General features: G+C 45.9%; 1 protein-coding gene across 14 annotated transcripts in view; it reads left to right on the forward strand.

The window, feature by feature from the left end:
• The window catches only part of FAM120B (family with sequence similarity 120 member B), a 98,689-nt gene that overhangs the window by 51,696 nt on the left and 26,763 nt on the right, over positions 1–20,230 (forward strand). For 13 of the 14 annotated variants that reach the window (XR_010134421.1, XR_010134423.1, XR_010134422.1 and 10 more), the window contains one exon: positions 1,347–1,439. Coding sequence is in view for 9 of the 14 variants with exons in the window: in XM_063708016.1 (XP_063564086.1) it covers positions 1,347–1,439 (93 nt within the window). In the remaining 5 variants the exon portion in view is untranslated. Of the gene's footprint in view, positions 1–1,346; positions 1,542–20,230 lie in introns of all 14 variants that reach the window. The other variant, XR_008680970.2, reaches the window with a different exon arrangement.

Here is a 20,230-nt window from a genome sequence, read left to right on the forward strand (position 1 = left end):
GTTTACATCATAGAAATGCATATATTTTATATTCCTTTTATTCCAAGGTAATACCTACTTGGAATAAAAGTGGACTAGGATAGCGACATGGTGAGTAAGAGCATTGGCAGGTCCAAGCAGCAGTCAGCACCCCCACCCCGGTGGAAGCAAATGCCGCCATCCTCCAGGGGAGCACAGGAGTCTTTCTGATTTATGGTGGGGTCGTTTTTATTGCAGATAGGCATGTTAGCCATTTTTAATATCCAAGAAGAATCAGTGAAGTTGTTATTCATGGGTCTGCTGTTGGCTTTCTGTTTCTTTTTCCACGAGCCTTTACTTGCCGCAGAAGGTGCTCTTCTGAGAGAAGCAGCTCTTGCGGCCTTAGGATGCTGTGGAGTTGTTCATTCAGCGGGCACGTCCTACCTTTATCTGGGTAGCTGAACGCGGTGGCTGGGAGAGGAATGTCTTGACCTCCTCACCGTGTGGGGCAGGGGAAGGGGTGGCACCGTCTGCTCTTGATGGGGTCTGGACCGTCCGTGTCTTCCCCGCTCTTCACGCCCTCTCCTTATGTCCATCATCTACTCCACACCAAGCAGTGCTCAGTCTGTCCTTTGCTGTCTCTTGTTCCTCTGTCCCTCCTTCCTTTTCTCACTTTTGTTGCATCTTGATTCCACAGAGGATTAGTAGGTTCTCATATTGTGGGTTCTGATTTACTCTCAACTAGGATTCGAGGACACAGGTTTCCTCTAGGTTGCCAAAAGTGGATGATGACCCCAGCTCAGCCCAGCTGTGGATATTCGCTCTCTGAAAACCCCTGAACTGTTTGCTCTGTGCAATTTGTCCCAAACGTGATCACCTGTCTGGCTCTAAGACCTGGTCTTGGTTGGCACCTCATGATTATTCCCAGATGTTCTGCGGAGTTCTGCCTTGTTAGAGTCTAACCCGACTAGAAATTCAGGGTCCCCTTCCAGCTGGGCTGTGAGTTGTGTGCACAACTGGGGACACCATAGAGAGAGCTTCACAGCCAGGAGCCAAGGATGGTGTGAAGAGGCTGTGCTCTTTCCACCTGCGTACTGTCTGCTGCCTGAGGTCTGATGCACCATGTGTGTGCCTGTGCATGTGCCTATTTGTGCACCTGTGTGTGTACATGTGTGCCCATGTGTGTGTGCATGCCTGTGCGTGTACCTATGTGTGTGCACCTCTGTGTGCTTGTGTGCACATGTGGGTGCCTGTGCGTGTGCCTGTACGTGCCTGTGTGTGCGTGTTTGCACCTATACACACACTCATAGTTAATAACTGAGATCAATTTGTAAGAAATGTTTAATTTTTCCTGTAGCCTAACACTGGCCTTTCTCTGTCCTTTTCAGGTGGACACGCTTTGCCTGGAGGATTTGCATGCTTTTATTGCGCAGGCCTTGTGCCTCCAAGGAAAATCCACCTCGCAGCTTGTAAATCTACAGGTACAGACGTGACCAGTTAGTTGTCACTGCCCGGAAGACAGCTGTGCAGTCCAGCCTTCTCTTTCCCATTATAGTTGAAGTTTCACAGAAAAGATCAGGAAGGTATTTTAGTCAGGATCTTTTCGTGATGCAGTAGTTTGTCTTCGTCTCTTTAAGGGTTCTGGGATGAGCAGCCAGATGAGGTACTAATAGGTGCTGCCTCAGTTCCAGTTTTGTGAAACTTGTAGTTCTCAATACTGCCTTTATAGGCTAGTGATTTGAAGAGAATAGGTTATGTGGTTCTCTATAAACCTTATTAATTTCTGGTGTTAGCAGTTTTGGCCCTCTCCTGGCCTGCCTCCCAGATGGCTGCTGGCTCAAGGGCGGGGCTGCCTGGCACCTTCCTGGATCCCTCCTGGCGCCTTGCCTGTGGCAAGCGTTCAGTAAAGAACTTCATATGAGGGAGAGGGTACACCTCAGCTAGGAGATCCGCAGCCTCTATTGTTTGTATTCAGACATGCCCTCCGGGAGTGCTTATTTATTTAATTTCACAAAATGGCCCAATCACAGCTAAGTTCCACAGCTCTCCTCTGTGGCTGCACCCTTGTGGACCTGGGTACTGGGTGTTGTTTCCTGTTAGAATATCCCAAGGTCAAGTCACCTATGGATGGAATCTTAAAATTCTGCTTTATCAATGCCATCTGATCGTGGTTATTGGTTTATCCATAGCTGTAGTTTAGTTGCATTCGTTTTACTTGTTTTTCTAATGGAAAAAACTAAGTTTCATTTATAAATGGCTTTTACTCAAACCTCACAACTTAGGCCGGGTGCAGTGGCTCACGCCTGTCATCCCACCACTTTGGGAGGCCGAGGCGGGTGGATCACCTGAGGTCAGGAGTTCCAGACCAGCCTGGCCAACATGGTGAACCCTCATCTCTACTAAAAATACAAAAATTAGCCAGGCGTGTGCCTGTAATCCTAGCTACTTGCAAGGCTGAGGCAATAGAATCGCTTGAAACCGGGAGGCAGAGGTTGATGTGAGCTGAGATCGTGCCATTGCACTCCAACCTGGGCAACAAGAGCGAAGCTCTGTCTCAAAAAAAAAAAAAAAAAAAAATCACCTCACAACTTATTTTTTTTTTTGGTGTTAAGACTCACTCTGTTGCCCAGGCTGGAATGCAATGGCTCAGTCCCTGCTCACTGCAACCTCTGCCCCATAGGCCCAAGTGAGCCTCCCACCTCAGCCTCCTGGGTAGCTGGGACCACAGGCATGCACCACCCCAGCTAATTTATATGTGTGTGTGTACATGTGCATGTACATGTGTGTGTGTGGAGACAACATCTCATTATGTTGCCCAGGCTGGTCTCAGACTCCTGGGCTCAAGCCATCCTCCCGCCTGGGCCTCCCAAAGTGCTGGGATTATAGGTGTGAGCCACCACACCCGGCCACAACTTTCAATACTAGGTTTCATTCATAAACTAATTCTCATAGCATAGCAGTCCCACTAATGAACAATGCCAGATTTTTTTTTGTATTAGAAATTTCATAGCATCAGTATCCAAAAAGTGGCCTCTTTTTCCTCCATTAAGCAAAAACAGAATTTTAAAATGTTAATTTTAAGTTATCAGTAGGTTAATGTGCATTCTTCACGCTGAGCGGCAGCCCTGGCCTCCCTCCTGGGCCCTGGTTGTGGCTGCCATTGGCTGTGGGTGTTTGTAGCAGCTGCTGAGCCATTTCCATTATGGTCTGGGGGCCTCACCTGCTCCCCTCTTCCCTGTCAGAAGAATTAAACAACAAGACAGAAGTATTACAGAAAGGAACCCTGGGTCCTGTTCTCTGGTCCTAGGCCATGTGGGCAACATAGCACTGGAGTCTGAGAGTCACACAGATGAGGGAGCTGGGTCTGCCCTTCACCAGCTGTGGGGTCTTGAGCAGGTTCTTAAGGACATACAGCAAGTAACCAAACTTCTGTGTGCCTCAGTGTCCTCTCATTTGTAAAATGAAGAAACCAAGATATAAATGCAGCAGAAGGTGTACTGTTCTTTGTAGGCATTTAGCGCATTCGATCTTCGTTTCCGCACCCCGTGGATGTGCACACCCTTGCCATGTTGTAATTGGCAAGGCTAAAGTAGAGCCAGGCTTTTGACACCCTGTCCGGGGTTCTGGCCATGCTGCCATTTTCCATGAGGAAGACATGATTAAATAAAGATGCTGTAGAAAAAGGTTGGTTTTAAAAGCACTCCCATAAGTACTCAGCCATCACACAGAGGCCACTTCCCCTTCGCCATCCACTCAGCAGCACTGGTGTATACAAACGCAGCAGAGACTTGTCCCATGCTTCTAGTTCTGTTCTGTTAAAAGTGGGACCGTGCCAATTATTATTAATCATTGGTTCCTTCTGAGAATTGTGACTGGGCAGCTTGTGATCCCTGAGGTCCCTTAGGAAAATGCTTCCACAAGGAGGGCGGTTTTTCTAACGAACCATGGCACTAAGAACAGAATGTGAGTTTCGCTCCTCTCCCCACCAGCCAAGGACTGGCTTGATATCCTAGGTAGGGAAGAGTCACCACTCAGCAGCCCTCCTGGCTCCCTCCTGTGAAAGGTGGAGATGTGGTTTGGGGAAGGAGTTGCATCCAGGTGCAGCCTCCCCACAGCCTGACTCTGTTCTGACTGCTTCACGTTGCAGTCGTATTGCATTGGGAGTTCGCGGTGGCTTTCTCAATAATGAGCTAATTGAGCCACAGAGGTGTGTGCCCTGGTGTCACCAGCCACTGTTGGGTAGGTGGCTCTTCTGGCAGTGGGTAAGTCACTGTTGCTCATAGTGAATTTTAAAACACCCTATTAGTTCTTTGCCCAGCATTACTTTCCTACTCAAATATAGCCTTAAAACTATATATATAGTTACATACATATTAAAAATTTAGGTGACTGGATTATATGTGTAAAGGTGCATAGTACATATTTATGTATATACACATTCATTTACATACATAGAAATACATAAGAATACAAGAACCCTTAACCTGCAATAATTTTATAAGTAAAGAAGAAAGAAGGAAAGCAGTATTACTTACAGTTTAAGAAAACCAAAACATGACTTTTAAAAGTAAAGGACAAAGGATAGTTGTGCACGTGACGGGAGGCTGCTGTTTTCTGGATACCAAGGACAGGCCTGTGAGCAGAAATGATGGCAGTTGTTTTCCCTTTGTAGTTAGGTCTCTGAGTGCCAGTTATGTGTTTGCCAGTTTTCCTATTCATGTCTGTAACTTTCAGTGTGAGCTTCTAGTATATGGTTCTAGAGAACATACCTGCTCGATTGAACTTTGAATAGGACATGTGATCCTTCATACATAGTTTGTACAACCCTTGTGATCATACATACACATACATATAGATGTATGTGGGATTTAAGTTAGAATCTTTCTTTTTTAATTTTTTGAGACAGAGCCTCGCTCTGTTGCCCAGGCTGGAGTGCAGTGGCATGATCTCAGCTCACTGCAACCTCCACCTCCTGGGTTCAACTGATTCTCATGCCTCAGCCTCCTGAGTAGTTGGGATTCCAGGCACGCACCACCACACCCGGCTAATTTTTGTATTTTTAGTAGAGACAGGGTTTCACGATGTTGGCCAGGCTGGTCTTGAACTCCTGACCTCAAGTGATCTACTCACCTCAGCCTCCGAAAGTGCTAGGATTATAGGTGTGAGCCACCACGTCTGACCAGAACCTCTTTATAGTACAGAAGTAAAGTAAATTAAGCAATAGGCTGAATTATATTATGGACAAGTAAATTGTGAGGTCTCCCTCTTCAAACAACTTGAAGGGGGGAGGTAGAGACAGGGCAGAAGAGGACATGAACTCTGGCACCCTCAGTACCCTGTTTATTGATGTGACAGGAGGAATGTTTCTGTGGACATTCAAGGTTACGGATCACTCTCCTGCTGCCATCCAGCTCTCCACAGCTGGTGCCCTTGTGGGCCTGGAGTCCAGCATCCTGGTTCAGGCTTCTGTCTGCAGTCAGTGGGCATACCATGTACTGTCTAGGAATGTGGAAAGAGGTAGAATTATCTACCTGCCACTCTCCTAGTGTTCTGTAAGAATCTGATACAGGCCCAGATCATTTTGTAAGGTCCTCTGTAGAACACGATGCCATGGTTGCCGTTATTCTCTCATTGAGCAGAGTGGAGTGTGTACTACATATACTGCCGTGGGGCCAGGCCCAGTGTGTGCACTCACATGGTGTGTGCTCAGAAGTCATTTTGCTCTCATCCCAGGGTGCAATAATAATAATTTGTTTTCTTTTTTTTTTTTTTTTTTTTTGAGACAAGGTCTGGCTCTGTTGCCCAGACTGGAATACATTGGTGCAATCTTGTCTCACTGCAACCTCCGCCTCCCAGGCTCAAGCCATCCTCCCACCTCAGCCTTCCTAGTAGTTGGGACTACAGGCGCACACCACCATGCCTAGCTAATTTTTGTATTTTTTTTTTTTTTGAGAGATGGGGTGTCGCTATGTTGCCCAGGATGGTCTCGAACTCCTGAGCTCAAGCAATCCTCCTGCCTCAGCCTCCCAAAGTGCTGGGATTACAGGCAGGAGCCACCACCCTGGCAATGATGATTTTATAAATGAGCTCTTGCTCTCTTTTTGGAGAAAAAACCGAGAAATTCCTCTGCCTTTCTTTGCCCCATCAGTTTATCTTTGCCATGTCAGGGCTCTGAAAGCCACAAAACCATCACCCCTCCTCCTGCTGGCTTTGTCTCCAGCCCCCTCTCCAGATGGAGGCTCTGACTGTTAGGGAATTCCGGCTCCATCTCTTACACACTGAGAACTCCATGAGCTGGTACCTCAGCCACTTTTTCTAGTGCCTCATAGCTAATCATTGGGAAGTTCTTGGTCATATTTTGGTTGGAAAATTAAAAGGAAAAGATGTGAGTTGATGAAAGATAAAATTTTACTATAAAATTCAAGCCATCTTCTTAAGATTCCCCTGCATGTGGCTGCCTTGTACCCACCGCTGTCCCTGGTGTGCATGGCGAGTGCAGCAAGTCACACCTGTGTCAGCAGCATCGTCCCCAGCCTTGTACAGCACAGCTTGGCCTGGGGCCTGCTGGGGCACTCAGAAAACAGCAAGCTGTGTGTGCTGTGTTTGTTAACATAGAGTGTGATGACTGATCATTGTCTATGCCAGTAGCAGCTTTTAGTGAAAATACAGGTCCCAGGCAAGGCCTGAAGCCCCAGTTTTTACTTTATTTTGATTACAGGATCATAACAATAAAGTAATTCTGGGTCTCCATTTCCTTGGTAATCACTGTGCCGTGATAGTGTGTGCACCAGCGAAACGTGGCATTCCTACAGTGAGATTATATCAAGAAAGCACTTATTAAACATCATGTTTTGTTTTGTTTTTTTTAGACAGAGTCTCACCCTGTCATCCAGGCTAGAGAGCAGTGGCGCAAACTCAGCTCACTGCAACCTCAGCCTCCCGAGTAGCTGGGATTACAGGCATGCACCACCACACCCAGCTAATTTTTGTATTTTCAATAGAGATGGGGTTTTACCATGTTGGCCAGACTGGTCTGGAACTCCTGACCTTCAGTGATGGGCCTGCATCAGCCTCCCACAGTGCTAGGATTACAGTCATGAGCAGCCACGCCCAGCCAAAACATAATTTTTTAAAAATGTGTTTTGTTTTTTTCGGGATGTGGCTGTGTGCTGGTGATTTGTGCTGCATTTCCTCTTGTTCAGTCACTGAGAGAGATGCCTGCCCCTTCCATTGCATGAAGTCACTGAAGCAAAGGCTGAAAAATGCCCAACTTCCATATCCAGGGGCCCTGAGTCTCCTCCACCTTCTCCGACCTCTCCTCCTTTGAGCCTGCGATGTCCCTTTTATTTATCTTTGTTCAGCAGCACCTTTCACGCTGTAGGTCTTGTTCTGAATCCACATGCCAAGTCACTATCCCAGAGTCCTGGCTAGGTTGGTCTGGTGTGTGTTCTGAGGGGGACTCGTGGGTGAGAAGCCAGAGTTTCCCACTTAGGGTTTTCAGTTTCCCTCCTCTCCTAGACTAATGCCCCTTTGAGGAAAGGGACAGTGTTCTTGCTCCTCTTTATTTTCCAGCACCCAGCATCCTGCCAACATTGATTAACTTCATTAAATGGATACCTGCAATTTAAAAGTATACATGAGCATTTGCTGAGACAGGCAGAGTCTGTCTGGTTCAGCAAAGTGTTTGTGCAAATACAAAGCAGGTGTCTAGACAAAGCCCCATCTTCGCAGAGCTCCCTCTGACACCTGTCTCTGGGGTTCTGTACAATTCTAGTCTCAAGAGCTGATGGGGGCACTTGGGACAGGGATGCCTGAGGGCCCTTCAGAGGCTGTTGCTGCTGAAACACAGATGCTGGCATGCCTTTCCTTCCTCCCCAAGATCATCCTCTTCAGATAACTGTTGTGGCGTTTTCCTTTCTCACCCCTCTGTTACCTGGAAATGCTATGAGCTTGTAGATTGCAATGGTGAGTGAGACCTACAGTTGGTGAAGCTAAAAGCCCTTTCATACATGTTCATATAGATGACCATGGGATGATTTTCTGATTCACTGGATTGACTTCTGGGTTGAAAAGCAAAGCTAGGGCTCTGGAGTTTACAACATCAGAATGAGAGGAGGAGAGGATGGGGCAGAGTGCAGAAAAGGGCGTGGTGTGCCTGGGGCACGTACTGCTGAAACCCCCAGTCAGGCTGAGTCCTAGGCCATCTCCTGTCTCCTACAGCTCCCTCCTGGCACTTTAGCCACATGGAATTGAATACGTATTTGTGTGTGTGTGAAGCTGGTCAGACTTTGAGCCCACTTGGATTTTCTGAGACCAAAATGTCATAAACCAAGGCTAATGAGAGGCTTATATCTGAACACGGAGGACGAGGATGCATGCTGGCTGTGGGGATTTCTCAAGATGGTGGCAGAAAAGAGTCTAGGTTCATCTGCTGCTTGGTCTGCAGGGTTCCTTCTCGCCTTACTAGCGATGACAGCTGTGGTCTATGTCATGCATGCTTGGCTGTTTGAAACTAAAGTTGTGTCTTGGACTTCACCCTTTGGTTTTGCCCCTTGTTCTCAAATAATGTCCACCTGAAGAAAGAGGTTGCAGGCAGTGCTTTTGATGATAGCAGATGCTGAAGCATGAACCCATGGAGGAAAGAATTGCCCAGGAAAAAGGCCCAGATGTTTTCTGGTCGTGAACTAGATGTGTCCTCCTGAGGGAATTCAAATCAAAGAGTTGGCAAAACTGGGCGGTGGCAGTGGTAGAGAGGCATGAGCACGGGCCCCCTGACACACACACACACCCCTCCCTCCTCCCCCCGCCCCTGCCAGGCTGCCTGGAGCAGGGCTCCGCCCCTGACACCCCGCCTCCCCCACAGGCTGCCTGGAGCAGGGCTCTGTTGGAATCATGGAAGGAACACACACCCTTTTTGAGACTATCAGAATTGCAAAGCCTGGCCAGTTGGTGCAAGTGTTTATCCGCCTGCCATCAGCATCGGGTGGGGTGGTCTGTGACAGGCTCAGCAGGTGTTGGTAAAAGGACCCTTGACCAGAAATGCAAAGGGGACAGAGCAGGAACTCCTCACAATCATAACAGCAGTGAGCTGTTTCTTGTTCTCTGTGGGAAAATGCTTGGAGCCTAAGTCTTGTACGAAAAAATAGATAAATAAGCAAAATGTAGACTCAGTGGCATTCTGTCATTCAGTGGCATGTTGCACATCCAGACTCTCAAGATGTAATACAAGTTTCTCTGCAGCTGTTGGGAGGTGGCACTAAATCGTTGTTCTTGGGAGTTAGATTCTGCTGCCTGAAAGCTGAAAGGGAAGCAAAGGCCTCCCCAGTTATCCTGGTGAGACGGGAGCTTGGTGTGTGGGGAGCTGAGAGCTGGGACTCATGGGTGGGGGAAGCGGTTAGTTTCTGGCCAGTTGCCTTGGCAGAGCCTTGCTGGCTCCTAGGAAAGAGTAGGAGTCTCTCCATTGCATCTGGGAAGTGGGGGTGGCCGGGAAGGGGAATGGCAAGTGGGGAGGGGCAGGCAGCTGAGTCTATTTGGCTGGACCTGTGCTCTGAGGGGCAGGTGCCAGGGCATGAGGGAGAGTGGCGTGTGAGCGCATCTGAGTGGGGTTCCCCTGGTGGCCTACACCCGTCAGGGGCCCATGTCACCCACAGGAGGGGAGGCTTCACTTGGGAGGTGAGGGGTGGAGTGGAGAGAGCTCAGGGCCAGCATGGTCTCTGGTGTGGGGTGAATGGGGGTTGAGAGGAGCCAGCGAAAGCTTAGAGGGTGAAAGACTAGGTGAAGCATAGCCAGGGACTGCAGGCTGTTGAGAAGAACATTGTGACATTTTCCAACAAATGAGTACTTTGTGGGCATGAGTACACAAAGTCAACAGTGTTCTGGGCCTTGATCTTCCCCTAGTCCTGTTGATTATGGCCTCAGGTCAGGACACACACACTCACCGCCCTGCCCAGCCTCGGATAAGCTCATGTTATTTTTTGGATTTTTTTTTTCTCCTTCTTGTTGCCATATTCATATTCAGGACTTTGATGAGAGAAGAATGAGGTAGAACATGCGCATTGCATCTGAGCCCACACTGCTTTGATCCTTTTCTTCTCACCAGAAACAGTTAATTAACCTAGAATAAGTCACTTTTAAGCTTGTTTTAAATTGTGACAATTCTGATTTAAACAAATTTTTCTTTTTAGGTTAGCTATAAAACTCACCAGTAGAAGTTGAAAATAAAAATAGTTCTATGCCATTGAATCTCCAAATGATATTTTTATTTTGCTACAAATTAATGAAACTTTAAATGATAATGATACTCTCACTTTGTCAAAAGCTTCAACCAGGGGTTACCAGACTGTCGCCCATAGGCCACATTCCGCCACCAGCATGTAGTGAGGCCTGTGAGCTAAGAATGGTGTTTGTTTCTAAATGGTTAGGGAAAAAATCAAAAGAATAATATTCCATGATGTGAAAATTACATGAAACGCAAATTTCTATGTCCGAAATGGTTTTCTTGGCACATAGCCATGCTCAGTCATTTGCAGCTGCCTTTGCCCTGCAACAGCAGAGTTGAACGGCTGCGAGAGACATCATATGGCCCACAAAGCCAAAAGTGTTTCCATCTGGCTCTTTCCAGAAGAGCGTGCTGACCCTTGGCTGGAGCCAGCAGGTCAGTCCGCGGGGAGACGGCAGGATGGGGAGCCCCATGCTTTTGTCTCTGTGCCCCTCCTGCAGCCAGGTCTGCACGCACACACAGTGACAGTAATAACCCCATGCGTGAATGTGGCAAGTTTTAAAGACATTAGAGGGCTTTGGTAGTTAGTTTTCATGTCATTCCTTTGAGGTAATTAAGTCCTATCTTATTCTTAGAAAAATGAAGATATAATTACGTGTCTTGGCATTGGTCCTTATAAAGGAGCTGAAGTGAGGATATAAATTCCCTGACTCTTGGTTCCACTTCCACCTAATTCTCCTACACAAAGCCCCTCGCCATGATAAAACCTGGATTTGGGAGTCTGTAGGGGTTGGGGTGCGGCTGACTCACATGGATCTCCTCACACCTGTTAGGGGGCCTTACAAGCATCAAGTGCTTTTTTAAGATTAAGTCATGTTTTCAGTTGACATAATAATTGTGCATATTTATGGGGTACAGTGAAATGTTTCAATATGCATGTATGTTGTGTGATTTAATATTGAAGTGTAATATTGCCTGTTGGTTCAGAGCACAGTGGTACCTTAGAGACAATTCAGTCAAGCACTTTTGTCTTATAGACCAGGGTTTTAGGCTCAGATTAGTGGAACGGTTTGCACCAGGTCAAGGTATAGTGCATGTCCGAGCTGATCAAAAGGCCAAGGTTCCGAGTTCCACCATGCACTCCCTTTACTTCCTGTCTTCTCACCAGACAGTGAGACACCTCTAAAGTGATAAGCAGGTATGCCATGTGTCAAAAGCAGATTTAGAAACCTTCTCATAAAAGATCTTTACTCAGTGCCGCTCTTGGTGAATTCTCACTTTACAAATTGAATATTTTTCTGTAGGCAGAATCAAAATGCTTTGAAGACATAATGAGATCAAGCCGTTGAGATGGCGCTTTACCGATTAAATCCCTAAGACAACCATGAAAATACAGGATTGTGTAATATGTTTTCAAAGAGATATTTACAAAAATGTTTTTACTTCCCTACACAAGTTCACAGAAGAAATACAATTTTTAAAGAAGGAAAAATGCTTTCATTATTGGGCACTCAATAAAAATTTGGTGAATGAATGAATAGTAGATGTACTAGTCAGTTTGGGCTGCCGTAACAAAACACCACAGACTGGGTGGCCTAAAACCACAGACATTCCCTTCTCAGTGTTTTGGAAACTTGATGTCCAAGATCCATGTGCCAGCAGCTCTGCTGTCTGCCGGGGGTTGGGGGGGCTCCCTCCTGGCTTGCAGGCAGCCAGTTTCTCACTATGTCCTCATAGGATGGAGAGCAGAGAGCAGTCTCCTGAGGGCACTCACCTGCTTTGGTAGGGTGCCCCCCCACCCCCCCACCATGAGCCAATCAGCTCTCATAGGCCCCCACCTCCAATTACCATCCCATTGGGGATTTAGCCTTCAGCATAAGAAATTTTGGAAGGACATATTTGCCCGTAGCAGTAGAAATAGGAATCTTGAATGTTTTACTGGACTTCTGTAAACACAGAAGATGACTGATGAGTCCCTCAACAGCTTAAATGAGATAAGATAGAAATGAACAAAGCAAAAGAAAGCAAATGAACAAAGCAAAAGAAATTAGTATTCATATTTTTTTCTCACTTTTATTCTCTCTTGTGCACATAGACTTTCCAGTATTTATCCAGAATTTTCACAGGCCAAGAGAGAAGAGAGGTTTGTGACTGCGTTTGAACCTAGGAAAGGACTTTGAGAACTCAGGATGCCTGGAACCAGCTGTGCAGTGCGTCTGCCTCCTGGACTTAGCAGCAGGGCCCCACTTTCACTGACTTTGCCCATAGTCCTCATAATTGTAGTAGGTGTCTCCTGCTACAGATCTTGATACGTGTTTGAGAAAATGTGATCTCTATGAGGAAGCAAGAAAAGGTAAGAAGGACCATAGCAGAAAGCAGAGAATTCCGAGTCCAGTTTGGAGAGAGTGAGGAAGTCAGCTGGAAAGGTCTCTCATGATAAAGGATCCAGGTGTTGCCAGCAGTGCTGGGGCAGGCCCCGGGGCTGAACCCGCCACTGGATGTAGCCTGTGGCACTCCTCGGGTGACCTTTGCCTCAGCAAACTTAGGGTAGTTTTTTGTTTTTTTTTTTTCCTGCTCCCATACCTGACTCCTAGATAGGAGGTTCCTCTTGTCCTGGAGAATCTTAAGAGAAGTATGTCTATGTTCTTGGAATCAGGAGAGCTCAGTTACTTGGGGGTGGATACTGAGTCTTTTATAATTTCCATGGAACCTTTGCACCTTGTAGGTACTCAATAATTAATTGTCAGTTTGCTGAATGTGTCCATAAATCTTATGCTTAGAGTTTATGCTATAATGCTGGTAGATGGATTTTATCTTCGTGAATAAGAATCTTTCACATGTAACTTATTTTTCTACAGCAGAAGCAAATTTCAGGATGTAATTTCAGTTTTACAAAAAATGTACCTTTTTTGAATATAGCAATCTAATTTCTCTTTTAAACCCATTCTGTGAGTCGGCAGAATTATCACAGAGGCATTGCAGAGGTGAGATGGAGACTCTCAGTTGCTCTTGAGCTTTCCTGGCCCTGCTCTCTGCACCTCACAGACTTCCCCAGCGGGGCGGCCCCCAGGCCTTGTGTCCTCCTGCTCCCACATGTGCTAAGTGGCACCTTAGGGGGCCCTTGCTGCCCAGACAGTCCATGCAGACCTTTCTTTTCTGAGACGCAGCTACGTCCCCGAGCTCTTTGTGGAAGGCAGGGAAAGTGATGGTCTGCTCTAAGATGCCCCGCCACCTGAGGGTCCATCACCCTCCCTCTGGGGCGTGAGGCAGAGGACCCCATTTCTGTAGGGCTCCCAGTTTCTCTGTGCCCCTGGCTTCCTCTCCCTCTTTCCTGGTTCCAGGAGCTGCTGTCCAGTCGTGCTCTGGCAGATCTGAGTTCTTTGAAGTTCTTCTGGGGGTTAAACCTAAACTCAGAAGCCAGAACTCGGTAATATTACCCTCTGATCCTGTACCTGTCATTGTGGGATGTCCTAAATGACTAAAGAGGGCGGGGCAAGGCAGTAAAGGGGAAGAACAGCAGAACTGCAGTCAGCAGTTCAGATATTACCTCACTGCATTTCTTATAAAGATTCGCCTTCTAACACCTTTAAGGACTTGTTTTCCTTAACATTCTTTTAAACTTGGTTTCTTCCTGTAGCTTTACATGTATAAATACAATTATTCCTATTCTTCATTATGCTGAGGTCTCAGGATGGTTGTGCGTCTCTAACAGACGGGAGATACTGCAGTAGAATTTGCAGCACTTAGCCCTGTGTGCAGGCGGGAGTCAACACTGAGCCACCACCCCACCAAGCAAGAAATGGTGTATATATATCTCAATACGGATGGATGGATAGACAGACATTATTTAGACAAAGTCACATGAACTACACAGTTCACCCATTTAAGGTGTACAATTTAATGGCTCTGAACACAGAGTTGTTGTTCAGCCACAGTCAATTTTAGAACCTTTTTGTCACCTCAAAAAGAAACCTCTACCTCTTATGCAGTCTCCCTCCCCCCAGCCCCAGCCCCACACTCCTCAGCACCTGTCTACCACTCATCCATTTTCTGCCTCTGTAGATTTCTTTGTTCTGAACATTTCATAAACATGACATCGCACAGTTTGTGGCCTTTCGTGTCTGGCGTCATTCACTGAGCACTGTGTTTCCCAGGTTCTCAGTGGCTGAGGGTTGTGTGGATGGACGATGTTTTGTTTGTCCGTCATCAGCTGAGAGACACTTGGTAGTTTCACTTTTTGGCCCTGTGAATAACGCTGCTGTGAACCTTTCTTTACAAGTGTTTGTGTGGACCTGCTTAGCAATTTCCTTAAATATGTGGAATGACATCCCCCTCAGATGTTAGTAACTAAAGCTTTTCTGTTTTTTTGATATGTACCTTTTGCCATGATAAGAAGCTATCATTGAATTCAGAAGTTTCAAGAATTGTGTGTAAAAAACATTTGGAATAAAAACCTCCACCTTAAGATGCAAAAGGGAAAAAAGGAAATTCTCCAGAAAGATTAATTGAAGAAAAAAGCAAAAAGCGTCTCATAGTCAGCACTTGTCAAATGAGGCCTGGTGGTCAGAGCCCCCTCTGTGCTCCTAGCACGTGAGTCTTCAGGAGTCAGGCCTTGAAGAGTGTCTGCCATTCGTTCCGAGACAGGAAGTAAGAGATGATTGGCCAGGAGGCTGCAGCTGCAGGTCCCAAGAGCAGCGCCTGGCGCCAGCTGCCACCCTCAGGCTTGGAGCAGAGAAGAGATGGAAACCAAATAACCAAGGGCCTGGCTCAGGACCTTCACGCAGTTTTCAAGAGATTCATCTTTTCTTGCCGTTTTCCCTGTGTTAAGTGAGTCAGGAAATTGAAAAACAGAAAAAATAAGCGTGAAAGTAGGTAGTTGACTCTCAAATTTATTCAGTTATTTTTAAAGAGTTTATCCTACTGATATGAGTAAAATAAAATTTTTGTTAGGAATAATAAGAGCTTATTTTCTATCTAGACATACAGTGTCTTGTTTCGCCATTTGGTAAGAGCATGGTTCATGCGGTCTGAGTAATTTGTTTACTCTCAGTTTTAATTAAACTTTTTTTTAAGAATGATTTTTTATACTTGATTTAGTCTTAAAAGCTAAGAAAACCTCAATTCAGGTACTGCTTACATACACTATTTTAATTATATTAATGTTAAAAGAGTGATTAAATCTATTAGGAGTCACTGAGATTAGTATTTCAGAGACATCTGATGAAAGCGGTTTGACTAACGTAAATTATTCCAAGATGATGGTAGTATCTACAGGGGCGGGGGGTGGGATTTAAATTCAGCCTTGCCTGGCTGTGCTCCTGTCTCATCCGGCTCTGTGATTCTTTGAATGTGAGCGCGTTCTTAGAAGATAGTCTAATTTTATGAACTGACAGTTGTAACTCAGAGCTGTGCTGTTTCCTTAGGTAAATACTGTGTGGGCTTTAGACAGCTGTCAGATACAACATGGGAATCTCAGATGAATGCAGGTGTTAACTGCAGTGCTGCTGGGTTGGTGGGTTCTGCCCTCATGGAGCATCTTTACCAACATGGGAGGTTTTGGCTCCTCCTGCCCCTGCTCAAGGAGGCTGAGGAGTAGCTGGGCATGAGTAGAAGCTGCACCGGCGCTCGCTTACATTCTGTAAGACTGTGCCCAACTACAATCGGAAGACTTCTAGTGAAGAGAAAGAATTTTAGTTATAAAATCAAACTAGGCCTTTTGGACCAAAGAAAATCAGTTTATTTTTGCTGTTTTGTTTGCAAATAAATAACAATGTATTCATAATGTTTTCCCTCTGTTTAGATTTCCACCAACTTGTAGGACAAGCACCCTGATGAAGCAATATCTGAAACTTAAAATAGCAGTTTTGTTCATACAAGTATCATTTTACATAACTGCCAATAAACCTTAGTAAATGAACCTTCCTTAGCATATAAACACAAAAACAGTTGAGCTGTTTACTGTTCAATATTTACTGTCAGGTTTTAGGAACTTTAAGAACTGGTTTTTCCAGTTTCCTGGTTCCCATCAGATGCCCTGGGACCCTGGACTCTATGGCCTCAGCAGGAAGAGCTCAGCTTTCCTTGTCTTTTATTCCAGAGCACCTTAAACCCTGTTTCCAAAATACAGGCTAGTTTTATTTACGAATTTTATTCATTGGGTTGGACAAGCCAAAAGCCATACCTTTCAATCATATTGAAGTGGTGATGTGAGCCTTAGACCTGGGGCCAACCCTCTGTCACGCTGATTTGTGCTCCCAGAATGTTCCCTAAATTCCAGAGTTCCTTAGGGAAGGAGAGTCACCAGGTGACTTTCTCTGTTGCTGAAAAGATAACCTCGGATCCTCAGATTTTACTCCTGCAGGCTGTGAAAATGTTCTGTCTCCCCATGTAACCCCAGTTAGCTTAAATTAGTTGTTTTTTCTGTTTGATTAGTAATTTGAAAATTGGTCTTTGTTACCAAGCTTTTCACAAGTCCCGAGGTTACCACACAGTGTTTTTGGTATGGACCTCCTAACAGAAATTTGCCGAGAAGAGGTGTAATTTACTTTATAAAGCTTATGTTATAATTAGAAAAGTAAAAGCACAAGGCAAACAGGCCTGAGAAGCACTTTTACAGTATATTATCTGGGAAATAAGAATTTTGCAATGAACACACTTTTAAAATAGTATCTTCTGTCTCCCAGACCTCCAGAAGCACAGGAAAAGAGCATAGGTGTTCTTGTTGATGCCGGATATAAATGCCCAGGTACCAAATCACGGAATATGCAAACCCAGCATCCCAGAGCCCTCAGCACCAACACGGTGCTGCTGGCATGCCAGATCATTCCTCAGTTCTACCTGGATTTTTTACCCTCACTTCTGCTTAGAGTAGCAGCAAAAGAAAGCCTTGTAGAGGAAACTGAATGTCTATAAAAAGCGTCTTGGGTTAAACTTCCCCTCTGGTCCTGACAGCACTCCCCGCAGTAAGTTCTCTGACTTGGCAAGAGCACGTCTCAGGTTGTGTCCTACTGGCTGCTCGCCCCTCAAATCCTCCATTGGTTGTTTTGCCCATTTTGGATTTGATCATATGTGTAATTCTTTGAGGTAGAGAAATAAAAGAGGTAAATTATATGTAAATTGTGAAATGGGAGCATGGCAAGTTTGGTTGACTTTTAGCTTGAATGAACCTGACAGAAGTCGGTGTATTTAGGAAGAACAGGGTGAACTGGTGTGGGCCCAGCAAGTTCCGTTTCAGCCATTTACTCTGCCCGAGACGAGATCTCATTGCTTCTTGATGCCCTTGCACCAGGAGTTGGCAAGTTCCTGCTTGGAACAGAATTGTTTAATGTTTATTGTTGACTCGTTGAGGCTTTCTTTCACTGAAAAACTTACCCACACGTAACACTCGTTCAGAGCACACCCTGACTTCTAAGAATGAACACGTCTTGTCATTTAGGCCAGGTTATTTTCAAGAGCAAACTTTTCAGTTTTCAGTATGGGAAATAATCACCTTTCTTCTTCCCTTCACTCAGTGTTAGTGCCATGAATAGGGCATTGTTGGTCGGGTGTCTGACCCAGGATGGCATCTGTTAGATGAACGGGTGATGTCACTTTACATTCCTAAGGAGTATTCACCTGTCCTTGTTGCAGCATGTCATAGCAGCTTTACCCATGAAGGGCCATCAGAGCACATCAGTAGATGATAGTTTGGTGCCATCTGTCTTTATTTCCATTATACTTTAATTTCTTGAGGATAGGACTTCCACATTTGCACCTGGTTCAGTAGTTGTCAGCTGTTGGTGACTGAGCTGAACCAAATCCAGTTCTTCATTGCACAGATGAGATCACCACAACCCACAGAAGTGGCATCACCTGCTTTCAGCCCCTTGGCCAGGTGGTGAGAGAGCTGGGGCTTCCAGTTCAGGGCTCCCTCTGCTATAACTCAGGGATGGTCCCTAAGCTGGTGGTTAAAGTGTTCATATGAAGTAGGTCCAATCTGTGGTTGTTGCTGTAATCAGTATGTCAACACAGAGTTCCGCAATTTCAGTATCTTTCTAAATAACCGACTGTGGAATGTTTGTAATCACACAGCACATAGGCAACAGGGCCTCACAAAGCAAAGGCCTTGTGAAGTCCATTCCTTCAGGGTGGAAACTGACTGTTGGCAACACACAGTTCTCAGGTTATCTGTTGTTCTTAACAACAAGCATCTCAGGTCAGGGTAGGCTTATTGTGGTTTGCTTTTGCCTACAAAGGACGTATGTTGAGTAAGAATCTTGGCCTATTACACAGTAAGTCAATAATTGTGTCCTTGCAAATAAGCATTGTGTTCTAAAATGGAATCAGCATATTTCCTTATAAAGATACTTCCACTCATTCATTAAATGAGCAGCCCCAGTTGATAAAGAATCAGTATATCATGTTCTGATATTTAATCAGCAAACTCATTTATTCAGTAGAAATTTGAATTCCTATGATGTGCCAGACTTGTGAGGAGGGGTACAGAGAAGATATGGCAAGGAGGCCCTTCAGAGAGCTCAGAGTCCTAGGAAAGTAAGTACAGCAGGCGAGAACTGCATAGGAGATGCACAGGGCACGGCGGGATGCAGGGACGAGGGACGGTCCCCGTCTGGGCATGGAAGATGTCTCAGAGACTCCAAGGAGGAAGTGACTTCTGGACTAGATCGATAAAGGGTGGGTAGGATTTAATGAGTCAGAGGTAAGAACAAGGGAAGGAGCGGGACTGTTTGTGAAGAGAGAGCATAGAAATTCCCTGGGGTGTTTGAGAGCCACAGATGGGTGGCCCTAAAAAGGCCAGAGAATTCAGTGAGGAGCCTTGCCCAGATACACGGGGAGCTGTAATGAATTACCTGGGACAGCAGAACTGGAGGTGGAGATGAAGAGAGAGATGGCAGGTCATGTTCAGGAAGTGAAATTGCTAGGCCCTCATCATTATTACAGCATGAGATACAATGAGGAGGCCCTAGTGTGGTTACTATTTCTCTAGTTTGGGTCTCTAAGGTAGGTTAACAGACAAGGGGAGGAGGTGATGAAGTCAGCTTTGTGAGGACTGTGATGAGATCTGTTTCCAGACAGCTGAATATGCAAGTGTGAAGCTTGTAAGAGAGTTTGGCATTGAAGATTTGGGAAGCATAAGACATATGTCTTTGTAAATAGATAAGAATGAGGTTCAGTTGAGAGATGTACGCATAGTGTGATAAGGACAGTAAGCCAAGGGGAATAACACCTTCACTGAAGGAGCAGCAGAAAGACAGTGAACACAGAGATCACAGTGTCGAGGAACACGGGGGTGGGGGGGAGGGGGGCAGCGTGGCGTTAGAGGAATGGTAGAGCAGAGAGCGCTGACATGCGGGGACGACCACGTGCAGCAGAGCGGTATGCAAGAAAAGACCGGTAAGTACCCATTGGGCCTGAACCTTGGTCACTGCTCACCTTGTTGAGAACAATTCCAGGAGATTGGAGGAGCGGAGGCTGATTGGAGTGGTTTGGTTACGGATGAGTGGTGAGGCAGGAGAGACAGTGAGATCATCTTCTGAGGCGTTCGAATGTGAACCGAAAATCTGGACTAGCCAGATGGGAACATGGAGAGGAAGGAGGAGCGCCTGCTTGGTAAGAAATAGAAGTCTGAGTGCTTGGCACAGGGGTTTGGGTAACCCCCTAGAGAAGAGGAGGAAGTGCCTGTTTCCGTGTAGAGCAAGTGGAGAATGCCACTTTGTGCTTTGCACACGTCCCTAAACCCAGACGCCTGGGAGAGCACAAGCTCAGGGCTGCTCTGTGCTGTGCGCACGCGTCCCTAATCCCAGATGCCTGGGAGAGCACCATTCATTCCGGATGGCAGAGAAACCCTTAGAACACAGCAGTTAACTGAAGAAGTTGAAACCAAAAGGGAAATGTTTATGTTTTGAGTCAGTCAGCCCTTTCAAGCTATGACCTTTTTACCAGCTTAATGTTTGTTTCTTGGTTTAGAGTTTATATTTAATACCTGATAGAGTTGCCATAAAATGCTCATTTCTGTCTGTGGAATTTTCCTTGGTTCACACACTCTGCAGACTT

The sequence above is a fragment of the Gorilla gorilla genome, chromosome 5 (genome assembly GCF_029281585.2).
Source record: "Gorilla gorilla gorilla isolate KB3781 chromosome 5, NHGRI_mGorGor1-v2.1_pri, whole genome shotgun sequence".
Lineage (NCBI taxonomy): Eukaryota > Metazoa > Chordata > Mammalia > Primates > Hominidae > Gorilla > Gorilla gorilla.